This window comes from Staurois parvus, unplaced genomic scaffold (assembly GCF_062004578.1).
Source record: "Staurois parvus isolate SC_StPar_1 unplaced genomic scaffold, SC_StPar_1.0 ptg000059l, whole genome shotgun sequence".
In the NCBI taxonomy this organism is placed as follows: Eukaryota; Metazoa; Chordata; class Amphibia; order Anura; family Ranidae; genus Staurois; species Staurois parvus.
In genome coordinates this window covers 5,726,540-5,745,437 of record NW_028317855.1, presented here as the reverse complement: position 1 = coordinate 5,745,437, position 18,898 = coordinate 5,726,540, and the positions used below count along the sequence as shown (strand labels likewise).

The 18,898-nt window shown below is 38.9% G+C and overlaps 1 protein-coding gene across 2 annotated transcripts in view; it reads right to left on the bottom strand.

The window, feature by feature from the left end:
- Positions 1-18,898, bottom strand: part of RNASET2 (ribonuclease T2) — an 81,132-nt gene that overhangs the window by 14,450 nt on the left and 47,784 nt on the right. For both annotated transcript variants that reach the window (XM_089668587.1, XM_089668588.1), the window contains exons 4-8: positions 16,902-16,957; positions 14,628-14,685; positions 8,066-8,130; positions 7,154-7,267; positions 3,931-3,973 (exon numbers count right to left, since the gene is read on the bottom strand). In XM_089668587.1, the coding sequence (XP_089524713.1) occupies positions 3,931-3,973; positions 7,154-7,267; positions 8,066-8,130; positions 14,628-14,685; positions 16,902-16,957 (336 nt within the window). The remainder of the gene's footprint in view (positions 1-3,930; positions 3,974-7,153; positions 7,268-8,065; positions 8,131-14,627; positions 14,686-16,901; positions 16,958-18,898) is intronic.

Genomic DNA, 18,898 nt, shown 5'->3' with positions numbered 1-18,898 from the left:
AATTATTTTAGTTTTTAATTTTGTCCTCTATAGGTCCCTGGTTGCTCTTCAGGACATTTCGCTGCTTTTGCCAATTCTTGCAGCATTCTCCATTCTGCCCAATACCTAGCCTTAGAAGTTCATTGTTACTGCACACAAACACAAAATATAAAATGCTCAGTTGAAAGCCACCATCTTGTTCTCTTTTTAGAAGTTTCAGCTTTTTTCCATCCACAACCCTTCTGCCCAGCATATTTAATGTGCTCTTCTCCTTACTTCCTTAAATTCACTTATTGTTGACTTGTTACTTTCTTCTAAAGCTTTATTACATTCCATATCCTACCATCTTTTCCTCTGTCCATAAACACATGCTCTCTACTGAACCATTCTAATTAATTTGTACTATTCCATTGTTTCTCCAATTCATACCTTTGGCGAGTTTCTGCAAAGTGCTTTTCTTTATTTATTGCATCAAAATATCCTCGTTTTACCACAAAAGAGCTTAGTTGCCTTCCCTTTTGTATGGCTAAATACCACTATTTTTCATCTGCTCTTGAGTCACAATATATAGTGTTTTGTGCTGCAATCTTGTACAGTTATGTACATCCTGGAGTGTTGATTTATATCAGCTATCATCCAATGATCTATAATTTTGTCACCCCAAATGCCCTGTACACAAGATGAGAATATCGGACGAACAATAGTCCGTTTTTTTCGCCTACTAGTCTCACATCTAAATTGAAAGGTTACTAAAGATACAAAAATTCTTGTACAAAAGAAAAGAATTTCGAAACTGATGTCATGTACAGTTGTGTTCAAAATAATAGTCAGACATCACTAACCTGTTCAATCACTGTTTTTGGTAGAAATGATATTTCTACATGGCAAATAATTTACTAGCATGTGTAGTAGAGTAATAGAAATCCAACAGACCCAACAGTCATGACATGCATGCTGCTGATTCTGTGTAATTGAATCACTAATTGAAAGGGGCATGTTCAAAATAATAGCAGTGTGGTGTTCTATTAGTGAGGTCATTAATTCTTTGAAAAACAGGTGGCAATTATTGCCCTTATTTAAGGAAGGAAGGCAGCAAATGTTGTACATGCTGGTTACAGTGCATTTCTCTCTGAAATTCTGAGGAAAATGGGTCATTCCAGACATTGTTCAGAAGAACAGCGTACCTTGATTAAAAAGTTGATTGGAGAGGGGAAAACATATAAAGAAGTGCAGAAAATGATAGGCTGCTCAGCTAAAATGATCGCAAATGCTTTAAAATGGCAACCAAAACCTGAAAGATGTGGAAGAAAGCGAAAAACTACCATGGATAGAATAGCCAAAATGGCAAGGACTCAGCCAACAATCAGCTCCAGGAAGATCAAAGAAGGTCTAAAGTTACCTGTGAGTACTGTTACAATTAGAAGATGCCTATGTGAAGCCAAGCTATCTGCAAGAAGCCCCCGCAAAGTCCCACTGTTGAAAAAAAACACATGTGCTGAAGAGGTTACAATTTGCCAAAGAGCACATTGACTGGCCTAAAGAGAAATGGCGCAACATTGTTTTTTTTGGGTCTAGTGGCCGGAGACAGTTTGTCAGACGACCCCCAAACACTTAATTCAAGCCACAGTACACTGTGAAGACAGTGAAGCATGGTGACAGTGAAGCATGGTTGCGCAAGCATCATGATATGGGGATGTTTCTCATACTACGGTGTTGGGCCTATTTATCACATACCAGGGATCATGGATCAGTTTGAATACATCAGAATACTTGAAGAGGTCATGCTGCCTTATGCTGAAGAGGAAATGCCCTTGAAATGGGTGTTCCAACAAGACAACGATCCCAAACACACCAGTAAACATGCAACATCTTGGTTCCAGACAAGATTGGAACAAGATTGACGTTATGGAGGGGCCAGCCCAATCCCCAGATCTTAATCTAATAGAAAACTTGTGGGGTGACATCAAAAATGCAGTTTCTGAGGCAAAACCAAGAAATAGAGAAGAACTGTGGAATGTAGTCCAATCATCCTGGGCTGGAATACCTGTTCACAGGTGCAGAAGTTGGTTGACTCCATGCAACACAGATGTACAGCAGTTCTCAGAAACAGTGCTTCTACAACTAAATATTAATTAAGTGATTCAAAGGAAAGCAAAATCCTCCAACATTTTTCAGTTTATATAGTGAATGTTTGAGTTTGTAAAGAAGAATACAAACACTGCTATTTTTTTGAACAGTCTAATATTCACTTTTCTTCAATTTTTTTTAGAGGAACAGCACAAATTTGATATATTTTTCTTCATGTTTTGGTTTGGAATAGAATGTGTAGTGTTTCCAATGCATTTGTGTGTATGGAAATAAAAGCTATTAGAAGGATTTTGAGCTTTATTCACTTTTTTCAACACACTGCTATTATTTTGAACACAACTGTATTTGTATTGTATTTTCGGACAACTACTGTACTGAATAAACGAAAATCGTATGATCTGGTATCATACAAGAAAAATTTCCCTTCGGAGATCGTCACACGAATTGTCGTGATCGGCTCTCGAAAGCTGTATACGAACGATCCGATTATCGGACAATCGGTCCTCGCACGAAAATTCTCTTTTCTTGTGTATGGGGCAACAGCGTGATCTCTACATCTCCTAATGTATATCTTTTGTGAGCAATATGTTCTGCTGAATCCTATCTTCACTGAAAAAATAATTGCTTTCTAACTATTATATTTATCTTCTTCAAGCAACCTTTCTTATCTATTACTAGGTATTTTTACCTCTCATTCCTATCATTGGCTACTTTCATACATGGCTTCCAATTTGTAAAAGTCATTCTTCGCTTCCTCTGACATGTTCTTTGATAAGAACTTGAACGGTAAATGCAGTATGGATATATCTTAATCTACTGGCCCAAAACAGAGCCTGTTTCTATGTATTATGCATCATAAAGTCAGTTCCACTTAAAACTATCCTATCCCTTCTCACATATCTCCTTTAAGGTTGTCAACTATATTCTTCTTTTTACATTTATCTTTCTGTTTGCAAATCTTCCACAACTTTTTAGACTCGGTATTTTACAGCGTGCCAACCAAATATTATTATCAGAACCAATTTCCAATCTTTGATATCTCTTCCTGTTTCTTTACTAGTCTAAAACTAGTATAGAGGCACTAATGGGTCAGGCAGATGCGATATATTAAAACAGCAAGTTTTTTAATTGTAAACATTTTGAGGTTCTTTTCATCTTTCCTGCTTCTATATACTGCAGTTAATACTTTGAGACTTTAGTACATTTTTCTTTAGCTCTAGTCCAGCCTCCAATCCTAAAGAACCAATGATTTTCTGTGAGCATTTTCTTGTTTAATGATGGTGGCTCTACTATGCCTTAGGAGCCCTCCCTGTCCTAGGGTCATTAGGTGTCAAGCACATGACTAAACCAAAACCAAAAAAAAGATGTCAGCAGCGTAAGATGTGAAGGAAAAACAAAAATGGCAGCAGCTTTGGGCTTTTTTATTTTCTTAAATAAAACAATATACAAACACTTTCTTTCTGAGAGCATGCAAAATTGTCCCTGATGCTTTTCCTTCCCCATGCTTTGGTGCTCTAAGGTCCTCTGAAGTCATAAAGGCCAATGGAGGGACCACAGCCCTGCAGTAGACGTGAGGATGTTGAGGAACACTCCACCACCAACGCATGGGGGAAGACTGCCGTAGGAGCGGAATATCAAGCAAGTGGTTTTCTATCCCCTAGAATAACCAAGCAAATAACTCTTGCAGTGTAGGAAGAGCCCCTCTGCAAAGAAGGGTTTTGAAGTCTCCTGGAGTTGGGCTGTAAAGTAAGAAAATTTTCTTGTGGAATTTTTGTTGAAACACACTTAACTACTGGCACATTTTTAAAACCATAATTTACAAAGAAAGACAGACAAGATAAAATAATGCACAGTGCTTTTCACCTTGTATGTGTTTGCAGGTTTAATTCCAGACTTCTCAAGAGCACTGGAAAAGAAAACATGCAAATCATTTTAAAACTCCACAGTATAGTTTATACACTTAATATCTGAAACACAAAAATATACATTTGTGTAATGTATATATATTCTGAAATGCTTAATATATTTTAAAGCCAAGGAACAGAAAACAGCTTAGAAAAAAGTAGATGTCAGGAAATCTAAATCTCCACACAATAGGACCCCAATTAAAATTTCTTATAACTAGAGATGAGATTAAATCACATGACATTTGCTGAACTGCTACTAAGATCTGCATGTTAAAGTGGTTCTAAAGACTCAAGTTTTTTTTACCCTCATGCATTCTATGCGCAAAGGTAAAAAAAAACCTTCTGTGTGCAGTGCCCCCCCCAATCCAGCGATTTTCTCAACAGCCTCTGCTGTCTGGGGACTCTTCCTCTGCATTGGCTGACACAGCAACGGAAGCCCAATGGCTCCGAATGGTGTCAATCGCAGGCAGGGAGCCAACGAGGAGAGAGCGAGGGGGGGGGGAGTGGAGCATGCAGAGGTGTCCCCAGAGCGGCTTCGACTAGGGGCACTGCTTGAGGAGGAGGAGCCAGGAGAGCCGGAGGGGACCCGAAAAAAAGAGGATTGGGTCTGCTCTGTGCAAATTCACTGCAAACAGCAGGTAAGCATAGACATTTATTTTGAAAAAAAAAAACAAGCTTTAGTGTCACGTTAATACAAACCCCAGTGAAGTCAATAAAGGCTGAATTTTTAAAATCAATTGTGGCCAATCAAACAGGCAAAGGATTGTCAAGCAAAAGGCATGGGGAACTAGGCACTGCCCTGGGGAAGATATAGAAATGCAAAAAACATTCAGTTTAGTGGGGAGCAGCTCTTTTAATAACACATAAAGGTCACCATTAATAGTGCACATTTCTGTTAAATAACATTTTTGCACTAAATGACATTTACTTTTTAAATTATTTTTGTTGTAAAAGAAACAGCACAAGGAACCCCCAGACAAAGGGCATAGGGAAGCTGAGCAATACCCTGAGGGATATATTCTTTTATTATTGCCTAAAGGGCAAAATTAAAAATGCAAAATGATTTTAAAAACGCATGTTTGGAGAATACCCTAAACCTGCCTGTGAAGTGGTGCATTTTTAAAATACCATTTGAATTGCCGAAAAATTTAATTTTCCAGTCATTTCCCAGTCGCTTTGTTCTATTTGTAAACAAATCGACTGGGGATTCTCTTCATCTATACCAGACTAGATATATCCTAGATGATGAGCTGTAACAAATGTTAATGGGGTAAAAAAAAGTCTACACCCCTCTTGCCTGAACCATACCAAGCCACATGTATTTTCAAATACACAGCACAAAAAAATTCCCAAAAAAGTAATCCACCTCCACCCTTGAAGGTTAATCAAAAATTGTGTACAAAACTTTTCTTTAACAAAACCACATCAAGTGTCCAAAACAAATCCCCACTCGTGTAAACTAAATGTTCAACCAAATCTCTTTATTTTCTTCTTTCAACGACACATCTTTTTCTCAACACCCGCAAGTTCTGATGACAATATCCCTCAAAAGAAAAAAACTTAACATAGTGTCATACCTTTTTAAAATCAAATACACACGTGCCCCTTCCAGTGCAACATGCAATATTGGTGAACAAACAAACACAAAAAAAAAAAAAACAAACTAATATATATATATTTAATTTTCTCCCCTTATTCAGTGAAACACTCACAAAACGTGTACACTCTAAACTCTGTGTAGACAACTCAAAAAGATATCACTGCAAATGTGTACCACCACACTAAATATGCATCAGTGTCGTTGAAAGAAGAAAATAAAGAGACTTGGTTGAACATTTAGTTTACACGAGTGGGGATTTGTTTTGGACACTTGATGTGGTTTTGTTAAAGAAAAGTTTTATACCAAGCCACATGGCCTCAACATGGGGAGGGTACATTGCTTTGTTCCCAATTTGATGACATACTGCACCTGGTGGGAGAGGGCTTAACAGAATCATAAAAGCTCCCTTAAAAATAAGGGATCCCTCAGATAACAATCCTTGCTACGTGAATGAATAAGGTGTACACTGTACCCCTGGTTACTCCTTCACAACAAAAAAAGTAAACACACTGACACATTTGTTTGTCATTTAATAAAAAAAACAAAGTTCCAAAATGTAAATCCATTGTCAATCATGCTGAACACCATCAGCTGACTTGCCAAAACAAAAATGGCAATCCGCTGACATGATCTGCTTCCAATAGAGGATCCTCAGCTGGCAGCTTGATTCTAAACAAAGGGGTGGGGATGTCATGACCATATTTCTTCAATAATGTCAGCCAGCATTCACCCCAAATCGTTTACGTTCAGCTGCTGACCAGGAGGTAAATAGGGGTGCTGGCTTCCTAGCAAAACAGGAAGCTGCCACATTTAGCATCGGAAGTAAAGCACCCTATTTAGTTCATCCATTCGCACAACAGGCAAGGTTTGGACTGAACTTTATACTGGTTCAAACCATGAAGCTCGCTCCTACAAATAATGCCACATTTAAAAGGAATTTGCTGCAAAGCAGGCCGACTTGAAGAATGTTCACATCCAACACTGTCTTTCTGCATCATCCACTGCATGGTTCCTCCTGTCAGCTCCTACGTCACTACAGGACACGGGACTAAGCTCGAAATTAATTGCAGGAATTTCTGTTAGCTTCCTTTATCTATTAAAAACTGCTGTGGAGGGGGTTTTATACACTATGCCAGTACAACCAATGGGTTCAACATTTCTCTGTACCATATGAAAGTTACAAGAAATCTATTGTAAAGCATTTTGTATGTATGTGAATCAGATAAAAGATGCTGTTCTACAATCCTTGGGCTAATTATGTGGAGTAGAGAAAGTCATAAATAGGCAGCTTCCACCTAAGGCTGCTCAAACAGGCACTGGGTAAGTGACTTAAAAAATATGAAGCTATTTTAGAATGACACTTAGTCAGCTAGAAGAAAGGGAAGTCAGCAAATGGAAACTGCTATTCTTTCTCAGTAGAGGTTTGCTGCAAGACGTTTTCTGATTACTGTGTGCACATTTGTTGCCCACAATCATCTGTTGACCCCCCCCCCCTTTTCCTCCTCACAAAGCCAAAGTGCAAATGAAGTGAAGAAAAGAAAAAGAACATAATATCTTTAAGAATAATGAGTTACAATACCTGCTAAGACTGATACGTGTATATAGTTCCAGACCTTTGCTGAAGTACTTGTGCTGAGTGTTCAGACATGGTAAGGATGCTGCACAGGTTCCATGTTTTTGCCATTCATGTTTCCTAAACAGGAGAAAAATAATCATAGTAACAATCCCAACTTCCCAAATCTCTGTACATAAAAAGACAAAAATAGGTTTCCCATATAATGCAGTAGCATGGTTTTTATATTACACAAAATTGCAACTGATCTACCTGTGCTGAACAGTAAGAAACATTCTCCCCCATAACCCTTCTGAATTACTTTTACTTATGTTCTAAGGTCAAGTTCACATCTGAACAGGTGCAGGAAAGTGTATAATCGCACATCTTCCCAAACCTGCAGAGAAAAATGAGCTGCTGCTTAATAGAGGCATGGGGTACCATTAATCCTAATTGTACCCCCATGCACTGGAAACTGCAGCGTGGTTTCCCACACTGGGAAACACACTGTACCATGCCGTTTCCCTGAGTCTTTGGCAGATACAGCAGCCAATTCAATGCATGGGCACGGTAAAATAAACGTACCAGAGTTTGAATGTCCTCCCTTCCCACCCCCTTCTACACTGCTTTAAAATAAGTGTTCCCAAGCATACTTACATCATCAAGACCATGATCCCTTCTTCTGTGCTCATTGACCCATTATGGAGTGTTCTGTGCTCAGGTAAGGAACTGTTCTGGACCACAAGTGAAACCTGCTCAGGGCCACTTCTTCCAGGTTGTCCCCGCTTACCTATGCCTGGGCACAGTTCACTCATACTACATAAACGAATGGGACCAAGGGGATGAACCATGCTTAGGCACCCTTAGTCACCCCTGAAAACAAAATCAGTAATAAACATATACATCATTCACTCCTTAATTATATTAATAATTGTTTACCAGAGTTGAGAACAGTTTGGATGGAGAACATCAGGCCAATACTTGTTCAATTCTGCCAAAATGTCCTGCAAGAAAAGACTTCATCTGAGTTCTTATCGATATAAAATGATACAATACAATACAAACTCACACATACACATGTAATTTGTATTAAACTAATCCAGATTAGCAGTGTGAAGAGTAGGTACAAGCCATGTAGTACACTTTTAGAACTAGACTTCAGTTTATACACCTTAGTGAATTATGAATTTGGGGTTGGTGCATTTGACATTTTGCATTTTGTCATACTAAATAAGGCAGAATGAGTATCAGACGTGGGATGGGGCTTTGTAAATGACATTTGACATTAACAAAAAAGTGTTTCAGTTATGTTTTAGTCATAAACTGTCTGGTATAAGGAAAGCTGTCTTTTATGTGGCAAGTTCAGCAGTCTAAGAAATAAAATATAGTTATGTAAAACCTCACATTTGTGGGTATAGTGAGAAATCCATACTTATGTGTAATATTTTACATAATCTACCTAGTAATAGCAAAACTAAAAGAACGTTGTTCAATTTATAACTGTCTGAACACAGAATGGATGACATTTGCAAATTCAAGCAGAGCAGACAGGGTGGGGAATTTATCAAAATTGGAGCAGACAGAATCTGGAGCAGCTGTGCATGCCAACCAATCCGCTTCAGCTAGTTCAGTAAATGAAAAATTGTTTTTGATTGGTTGTCATGCACAGCTGCTCCAGTTTTGATAAATACTACCCATTTGTACAAGCAAGATTAATGTGTATATTGTGGAGAAAGTTTCTTCTTAACGTTGTACAGTAAAGTAGTATGCTATTTCACTGAAACAAGTCAGGGATAGAAACCACAAAGTCAGTATTTTATATCTTAATGTGATTCTAAAAGTTAATTTTTTTTTTGGGGGGGGGGGAAATAAAAACATGTTATACTTGCCTATTGTGTGCAGTGGTTTTGCACAGAGCAGCCTGGACCCTCCTCTTCTTGGGTCCCCCGAAGGAGTTCCTGGCCCCTCCCTCCTGTTGGGTGCCCCCACAGTAAGCAGCTTGCTATGCGTGTGTCCATTCACACATGGAGCTGTGGCTTTGCTCTGCCCTCGCTCTCTCCTCATTGGCTAACTGGCTGTGATAGCAAGCTGGAGCCATTGGCTCTCACAGCTGTCAGTCTCAGCCAATGAGGAAGCAGAGACCCCAGGCAGCCGAGGCTATTGTTCACATCGCTGGATCACGATGAGGCTCAGGTAAGTATTGAGGGGGTTGGGGGCACTGCTGTACACAGAAGGTTTTTTGCCTTCATGCATGGAATGCATGAAGGTAAAAAACCTTGAGCCTTTACAACCACTTTAAAGAATATTCTTCAGGGAAAAGTAAATATGTAAACTAAAAAAAAAATAATTTTACCACACGCACACGGTAAAATAAGTATTTAACACATCACCATTGGTCTTAGTAAATATATTTATAAAGGTGCTATTGACATGAAATTTTCACCACGCGTCGGTAACAACCCATGCAATCCATACATACAAAGAAACCAAAACAAATAAGTTCAGAAATTAAGTTATGTGTAATAAAATGGAATGTAAACTACCAAGTCTTATATACAGACTATTCTTAGTTGGCAATTCTAACAACTCACTTTACGAGGGTGCACAACCCTACGCACCAGATAGCCAATTCATTAAAAATGTAACCTTTATGATTATTATAAAAGTATGTTCCTAACTGTAAATATTAGATATTTATAAAGAGAGAACAAGGAGTGCATTATTGAACAAATATTTCTTTTTTGTGCAATTTCCATAAACTCATATTTCTCTCATCCAACATAATATCTGCAATGTGCCAAATATTCATCTCAATACACACCACCCCTATATATAGATGAAACTATGAACAAATGTTGTTAGACCACATACCTGTAGGGTACGATGTATAATATATTTTGTCAAACACCCGGCACATTTACCGGTGCCTCGCGGAAAGGTCCTGATTGCTATTTGCGGTTGGGAGCTTTCCGATCATGTGTCTGGCATGACAGCTAATCACGGCTGTCACAGGACCCTAAACCCTAAACGCTTCCTGGTGTCACAAACCCCTTACAGGCTTGGGAGGCACTGGCGCCAATGGGTTAAAGATACCTATAAACTGGTGCATGGATTCATGAAAGAGAGAAGTTGTCAAACAAATCTGATTTCTTTTTATGAGGGGGTGAGCAAAACCTTGGACAGAGGGGTGGCGGTGGACGTGGTATACTTGGATTTTGCAAAAGTGTTTGACACAGTTCCCCACACACGGCTAATGTGTAAGGTAAAGTCTACGGGCTTGGAAAAATCTGTATGTAAATGGATAGAAAACTAGCCTAAAGAGCGTATTCAAAGAGTAGTGGTTAATGATTCATACTCTGAATGGTCTAGGGTTGTCAGTGGTGTACCCCAAGGTTCAATGTTGGGACCCTTACATTTTAATATATTTATAAACGATATAGGGTCTGAGATTGAAAGTCCCATTTCAGTCTTTGCAGATGACACCAAGCTGTGCAGTGGAATAACGTCCTTACAGGATGTCTTCAATTTACAAGCCGACCTCAATGCACTGTTTAATTGGGCAACTATGTGGCAAATGAGGTTTAATGTTGATAAATGTAAGGTTATGCACTTGGGGACTAAGAATATGCATGCATCATACATACTAGGGGGGTACAACTAGGGGAATCAATGATCAAGAAGGATCTGGGAGTTCTGGTAGATCACAAGCTTAATAATGGCATGCAATGCCAAGCTGCGGTTTCTAAAGAGAGCAAAATCCTCTATTGTATTAAAAGAGGTATAGACTCCAGAGAGAGAGATATCATATTACCCCTGTACAAATCATTAGTAAGACCTCATCTGGAATATGCAGTTCAGTTTTGGGCACCAATTCACAAAAAGAACATTGGGGAACTGGAGAAAGTACAGAGAAGGACAACTAAACTGATAAGAGGCATGGAGGAGATCAGCTATGAGGAAAGATTAGAGGGACTGAATTTATTCTCTCTTGAGAAGAGGAGATTAAGGGGGGATATAATCAACATGTATAAATACATCAGTGGTTCATATAATGAACTCGGTGTAGAGCTATTCACCCTGAGGTCATCACAGAGGACAAGGGGGTACTCTTTACGTCTAGAGGAAAAGAAATTTAATCTCCAAACACGAAAAGGTTTCTTCACAGTGAGAGCTGTGAAAATGTGGAATAGACTCCCTCAAGAGTTGGTTCTGGCCAGCTCAGTGGATTGCTTCAAAAAAAGCCTGGATTGTTTCTTAGATACACAGAATATAACTGGATACTAATATTTATAGGTAAAGTTGATCCAGGGAATATTGCCTCTCAGAGGATCAGGAAAGAATTTTTTTCCTAGCAGGAGCAAATTGGATCATGCTTTGCTGGGGTTTTTTTTGCCTTCCTCTGGATCAACTGTGGGTATAGGACTATAACTTTTTTTTTCTATGGTTGAACTGGATGGACTTTTTTTTTCAGCCAGACTAACTCTGTAACTATGTAACTATGTACCTGTGTTTAGAGAAAATAACATTCTGTACAATCAGCTTATGATTAGAAACTTGAAACGCAGCTAAATGCATGTAAATATGGCTGAACTACTTTTAATGCAGTAAAAAATGATCTGGGAAATAAAAAAGTTGTTTATATTTTTCAGATAACTACTCCTGCGTTTAGAAAAGTTGGGTGCAGGAGTGTCAGCGTGAATAGGGCCTAAGGGGTCATATGTAAAACAATATAATGAATAAAAAGCTCCAGCAAATGGTATCCAAGATGCGTGCAGTTTTAGCGTTACTCTTGGACAAGCTTTGGCCTCTGGGACAAGCGATTTTGATTGCTTTTAGTTCTAATAAGTTCAAATAGCAACTGCACATCCAGGTGTTTGTAAATGCCATGAATGATGGCATGCCAGAACAAGATGCAAAGTTACCATTAATCCAAATAAATGCATTTCATATGTTTATTGTGAAGACAGCATCACATAAAGCAAAAGAAATTGGCGTGGTCTTTATGACAAACACAAGAAATGCATTTATTTGGACTTTGCATTTACTTAAACTACTGTGGCTATTAAGACCATTTACACTTTTGGAAATTTTATTTTTGCACCTTTAGCACATTTTCTCTGATTATTCCAATGCTTAAAGTGGTTGTAAAGCGCCAAGGCTTTTTACCTTCATGCATTCTATGCATGAAGGTAAAAAACCTTCTGTGTGCAGCAGTGTCCCCAGCCCCCTCAATCTTTACCTGAGCCTCATCACGATTCAGTGATGTGAACGACGTCCCAGGTCTCTGCCTCCTCACTGGCTGAGACAGTTGCCATTGGCTTCTGCTGCTGTCAATCACAGCCAGTCAGCCAATGAGGAGAGAGAATGGACATATGGAGCAGCGGGTTCCCCTATAGCAAGCTGCTTGCTATGGGGCACCTGACAGGAGGGTGGGGCCAGGAGAGCCTGCGGGGGATCCGAGAAGAGGAGGATCTAGGCTTCTCTGTGGAAAAGCACTGCGCACAGCAGGTAAGTATAGCATGATTGTTACCCCCCTCCCCCCCCAAAAAAATTAACCTTTAGAATTGCTTTAAGGTGCAATCCTACATTTATATAAAACCAACAGTACTGCACATTGTAAGCTTCCCACACTGAGCACTGGAAGCTGCAGCAAGTCAAAGACTCACCAGCCTTACTGTCCCAGGCCTGCCTCCTTCACTCATTGGATTTCAGATCTTTTGATCACGGAGGCTAGGCATCATATGTGCTGCACAGTTCATATTGTAATTGAATGTTATTGAAAAGGACTTTTCCTTTTCAATCTGCAGCACTGTAACTTTCTGTAAAATGCAATGCAATATGGGAACCCAGAGGATTTCTGTACACAGATGGTGTACAGAACACCCCCAAAAATGTAATTTCCTGCTTGTGAGATTGGTTTATGGATTTTCCCAGAAGTCTGCACTAAGATACAAGTCAGATTTTGGACATCCCCTGCAATATAAATGTCATTTTTGGTGAGATACTCCCAATAGGAAAACATGTCTAAAAAGGATGCAGACCCTGCCACTCATTTCCTCATTAGATTCCTGCAAATGAAGCAGCTGATTGATACTTATAAAATCTATAAAATAACTCCCATAGACATTTATTTTGCACATGTACACAGACAATCAAATAGCTATTTTTTCAGAATAAAAAAAAAAGTAGGAATCTGCAACAAAGTTTGCTAATGTCCAGCAAATATTTCACACCACAGAAGAACTTATAGGTTCAATAACTGCTGTATATTGGGGTATAGAACAGTAGCTTCATCTTAATGCTATGGCTTATATCTCATTAGAATGAATGAGGCCATCTATTTATAGAAGTCTTTACCTGCAATGGGCAAACTCTATGAAATCTAAGGTTGTATCTCCTGACTCTGCTGGAACCTGTGTAATGCAATGAAGCTAAGAAACAATAACACAAGTCAGCAACCGGGCTCATTCAAAAAGAGTCAGAATAATCGGATAAAGTATAACAGGAGAGATTTACTAAGGTTCACACCTATGCAGGTTGCATTTGAGCCGTTTCTGCACTTGCGTTTTTGATGCATTTTGCTTATTTTTTCTTCTTGCTAGGCAGATTTAAAAATGCAGCAAAAACGCAATACATGCTTTTCTGCAGCATTTCCATTGCAGTCTATAGAACCAAAAATGCAACTTTTTGCATTAAAAAAAGTCTCTGACCCTTTCCAAAAAACGCACTGGGTGAAAACGAGCAGATGTGACCATGTCCCATAGGAAATTATGCTAAATGGACTGTACTGCGTTTCTACAAAAAGCTGCAGAAAACGCTTAGGTGTGAACCTAGGATAAAGCAGAATCTGGTGCAGCTGTGCATGGTAGCCAATCAGCTTCTAACTTCAGATTGTTCAATTAAGCTTTTCCAATTAGACCTGGTTTATGCCTATAGATTGTTTGGTGCTTTTTGCAGAAACGTACTACAGTCCATTTAACATGGTTTCCTATGGGACATGTTACTGTGTGTTTTTAAAAAGGGTCAGGGACTTTTTTTTAAATGCAAAACTGTGTTTTTTGTTTAGTATACTTCAATGGAGATGCTGCAGAAAAGAACAGTTTTGCATTTTTAATCTGCCCAACAACAAACTGGTCCCCCAAAAAAAGCATTAAAAAAATGTATGAAAAAACGCATCAAAACTTGTGTGCAAAAAACCACAAACTGCACAGCTTAAAGCACTGCAGAAACAGATCAAAAACCAAACTGCACATGTGTGAACCAAGCCTTCAACTCATAAGCTGATTGGTTACTATGCACAGCTGCACCAGATTTTGTAGGCACCAGTTTTGATAAATCTACCCCTATGTGTCTAAACTGAGCTCTCAAGAATCTACTTATATATTAGATCAATATAAATGATAAAGGTTAAGAATTTATCCAAACAAAATAAAATATTGCAGATCTATCTCTTACAGCATACCACTTTAATGACGTAACAATTAAAACTCTGTGTGTTTACCTTTATTTCAGAGTAATCAAAGGGCCAGGATTTATTGCACATTTGTGACTTATCAGTCCTAAAAAAAACAAAGTTGAAAAATATAATGGCTAAATAAATACTATACAAACTAAAGAGACCATTTTAAAGAATGGACATAGGTGTGTGATTTTAAAGGCATACAAAAGCTAAATAAAGCCCCCAAACTGGTTATTATGTTACAAATTTAACCACTTAAATTCCCACATCATTATGGACCAGAGCAATTTTTAAGTTTTCGCCATGAGCCTTGATTGGGCAATAACTTTTTTATTATTGAAGTAACACATATGCAGGCCATACATGGGTCGAATTCCAAACAATTTTTTTTTAGGAAATTGGAAATTTAATGTGTTTAGTAATCTGATGGTGTAACCATTGATTTCGAAATTCAACCAACCAAGCCTTCAATTTCACCTCATTTTGCTACAGAAAAGAATTTTTGTGGCCAAGACATTTCTTTTCATTCCAGATCACAGCTCATGCTCATTTCTTTTTCGTTTATATTCCCCACACGATTCTCCCTTCATTGATTTGAAATTCGTTCGGTTTTCAAAACATTTCCAACATGCCCGATCACTCAAATTCGATGGTCGCATGAAAATCGGCTGTTTCTGTGACTCACTAATGGTGCGAAATTCGAACGATAATTCTTAGAAAAGATTTTTGAAAGGAAATTCTTTTGGAATTTGACCCATGTATGGCCTGTTATACTGTATGTATATTTTTTTTTCTATTCAATCTAAAGGCAAATTATTTTTTTTTAGTTTGGGTGTTTCTTATTTCATATGATGCTACAAAAACAAACACTGATTAGGGTTAAAAAAAAAGGGTTAAACAAGAACAATTTTAATACAAATTTCCTTGGCTTGTGAGGTTGCTTTAACTCAGTGTTTCTCAACTCCAGTCCTCATGGACCCCCAACAGGTCATGTTACTGAAGGTATGAATTGCATATAAGCAACAAATCTAAATACAATGTTTTTTTCAAAGAAACTGGCAAACATTGACACGGTTTTCAGCACAGACCAGGAGGGTCCCCAGTGATTAGGCCAAGTACAGAGGCCATGATAAGTTACACCCAAAGTTTTTACATTTTTATGTTTACCTCATATGCCCAAAAGCCATGTCACACCTAAATGGACAGCTACAACAGCGGTTTACGGTTTACTGCGAAACCTGTCCATTGGGCTGTAGTGAGCCAGCGGTGTAGTGTGCGATTTTTTTCGACTGATCTTAACACTTCATTTGTGTCACTGTACAGCAGCGCTCCTGTGATCTTGTCCAGTGTGCTGTGATAAAATACAGAATGTCTTCATTTTGTCTTCATTTTATCACAGATCACTACAATGCAGCTCTAGGATGGGTTTCAATGTGTACAAGACACAGAGAAAACAATTGTGTTCTGTGTCCAAGTGGTGACGGGCTTTCTTCGAGTGCGGAAAAACATTGGGTACAGCATTATTGTGAATTGGTCCCTAGATCTGCAAGTTAAAGGTGAGATCCTTTACAGGTTTCCTGATGTATTCACAGCTGGACAAGCCACTACAGCAATTAAGGTCAACTATAGTTTTTAGCAAACTTCATTTAAGGGCTTTTCAGGCCCATTCTCATTTTGTCATTGTAGGCTGCACATACAAAGTGTCTTATGTAGTGTTGAAAATGTTTTTTCTTGTTTGTCAGTGATACATACACTCACCAGCCACTTTATTAGGTACACCTGTTCAAGTGCTTGGTAACACAAATTGCTCATCAGCCAATCACAAGGCAGCAACTCAATGCATTTAGGCATCTAGATGTGAAGACAAATTGCTGAAGTTCAACCCGAGCTTCAGAATGGGGAAGAAAGGGGATTCATGTGACTTTGAAAATGGCATGGTTGTTGGTTATAGACAGGGTGGTCTGAGTATTTCAAAAATTTCTGAACTACTGAGATTTTCATGCACTGCCATCTCTAGGGTTTAAAGAGAATTGTCCGAAAAAAGAGAAAATATCCAGTGAGAGGCAGTTGTGTGGATGAAAATGCCTTGATGATGTCAGAGGAGAATGGGCAGACTGGTTCGAGATGACAGAAAGGCAATAGTAACTCATGTCAATATGGACCAAAATCTCTAAATGTTTCCAACACAATTTTGAATCTTTGCCATTAAAAATTAAGGCAAAAGGGAGTCCAACCCAGTACTAGCAAGGTGTACCTAATACAGTGGCCATTGAGTGTAAATGATAGATAGTAATGAAACATATTTTTTAGTGTTACCACAATCCATGTAAAGTCCAGTAGTTTGGAATCCCTTCACATTTTTGTTCAGCCATCTGAAACAAAATGGAAACGCCAAAACAGATAGTGAGGAAATTAATTAGGTTACACATCGGTAATCAAGCAAGATTTTGTTGAAGAAAAAATGTAATTGCCCGGACATGGGCCTTAAAAAAACAAAGGCCAAAAATGAATATAAAAAAAAAAAATGCGCACACATGTGTTATGAGCTGTACCAATTATTAAAGCAGGGCTAAAAATTTCAAGTCCTGAGCTACTAGCCAGGCCTTAAGAGTTACTCGCCACCAGTACCCGTACCCTGCCCCGTCTCTAATGCCGCCCCTAAACACGCCCTCGTAAATTATCTCATGAAATGACACTGTTAATATTTATTTTACCTTTATTTTGCATAAAACAATTAACAACCACATTAACAATATTGACACAAAGTAATGTAAACATAAAAGGAAAATAAATGCTTTCCATCAATAGGGAAACAAAATGATGCACAGTGCGGAGGTCAGTGGTGTGACACATAGTGAAGGGAGAGAAGTACGGACTGTAGGGAGGAAGGAAAGAATGAAGGAGAGGGATGGTTAGGAGGGTTAGGAAGGGAAGAGGGGAAGGAGAGAAGGGAGGAAAGGAAGGAGAGAAGGGAGGAAAGGAAGGAGAGAAGGGAGGAAAGGAAGGAGAGAAGGGAGGAAAGGAAGGAGGAAAGGAAGGAGAGAAGGGAGGAAAGGAAGGAGGAAAGGAAGGAGAGAAGGGAGGAAAGGAAGGAAAAGAAGGGAAAGGAAGGAAAAGAAGGGAAGGGAAGGAGGAAGAGAAGAGAAGGAAAGGGAAGGTAGGAAAGTAAGGGGAGAGAAGGAAGAAAGTAAGGGGAGAGAAGGAAGGAAGTAAGGGGAGAGAAAGAAGGAAGAAAGGGGAGGGAAGAAAGGGAAAGAAGGAAGGGAAGATAGGAAGGTCAGACTCGTGTGGCTCTGTTATTGCAGGGCTGCAGGCTGCTCTGTATAATATTTCCTGCCCACACATCCTCTTCTCAGAAGCTGCATGGACTGGAGTGTGGGTGGGAACAGAGGGAAGGCAGAGCAGTGTGGAGGATAGGGGAAGGGGCTGGGCACTGAGGAGCACACAGGGGCGGCCTGGAAATAAACAGAAGGATCAGGGTTGATCGGTGCAGCGGTGGGGGCAGTTACAAGCAGTGATCTCCCTGTATGGCTTTCAATGAAGCACCTGGAAGTCAATTCTCTTCCTCTCCCCCCGTGGCTTTCAGCTCCTTCACTGAAAGCCATACAGGGAGATTGCTGCTTGTAACTGCCCCCACCGCTGTCCCTCCCATTCCCGACATTGCTCGCCTGCACGTAATTTCCACTCACCCAATGCAATCGGAAATTTTGAGGGCTGATTAAAGCATTACGGATTTTAAAAATTGTATTGTAGTTTTTTGCTGTTTCACAAGCATACACAATTTTCAGACAAAATCTATGTGGTATTTATTAATTCCACACAGTGTCATATTTTATATTTAGATAAACATTTGGGGATTATATTGTATTTGTATTTTATACTTTACCTTTTGGGTAAAGATAACCTCCTGCCCTGCTCACTTTTCTCAGACCACCCATTGCAATAAGACCCTCTTGTTACTAAAACCAGGGGACTTACACCAGAAGATCAGAGTTACAAATAATTTTATTGAGTTACTTCCCTCAATGTTTCTGTATGTGGCTAATCAAATTTTTCTTTCCTTTTTTTCCCCTAAAATAGTTACATGTAATAATAGACTAAGGAAAATGTTCTACTTTTTTTCCTTTTAAAGTATCTAAATCAAAATACAAAACATTTATTCGATACAGCTTATCAGTCCTTAGAGGAAGTGACTACATTAGTTTTATTTTTTTTAGGCTTCTTCACTTATTATCATTTTCCAATACTTAGAATAACACACTTCCCTACTTAGGTGGTTACGCTCACTCCTTCAGGGCTCGTTCTTACGAGCT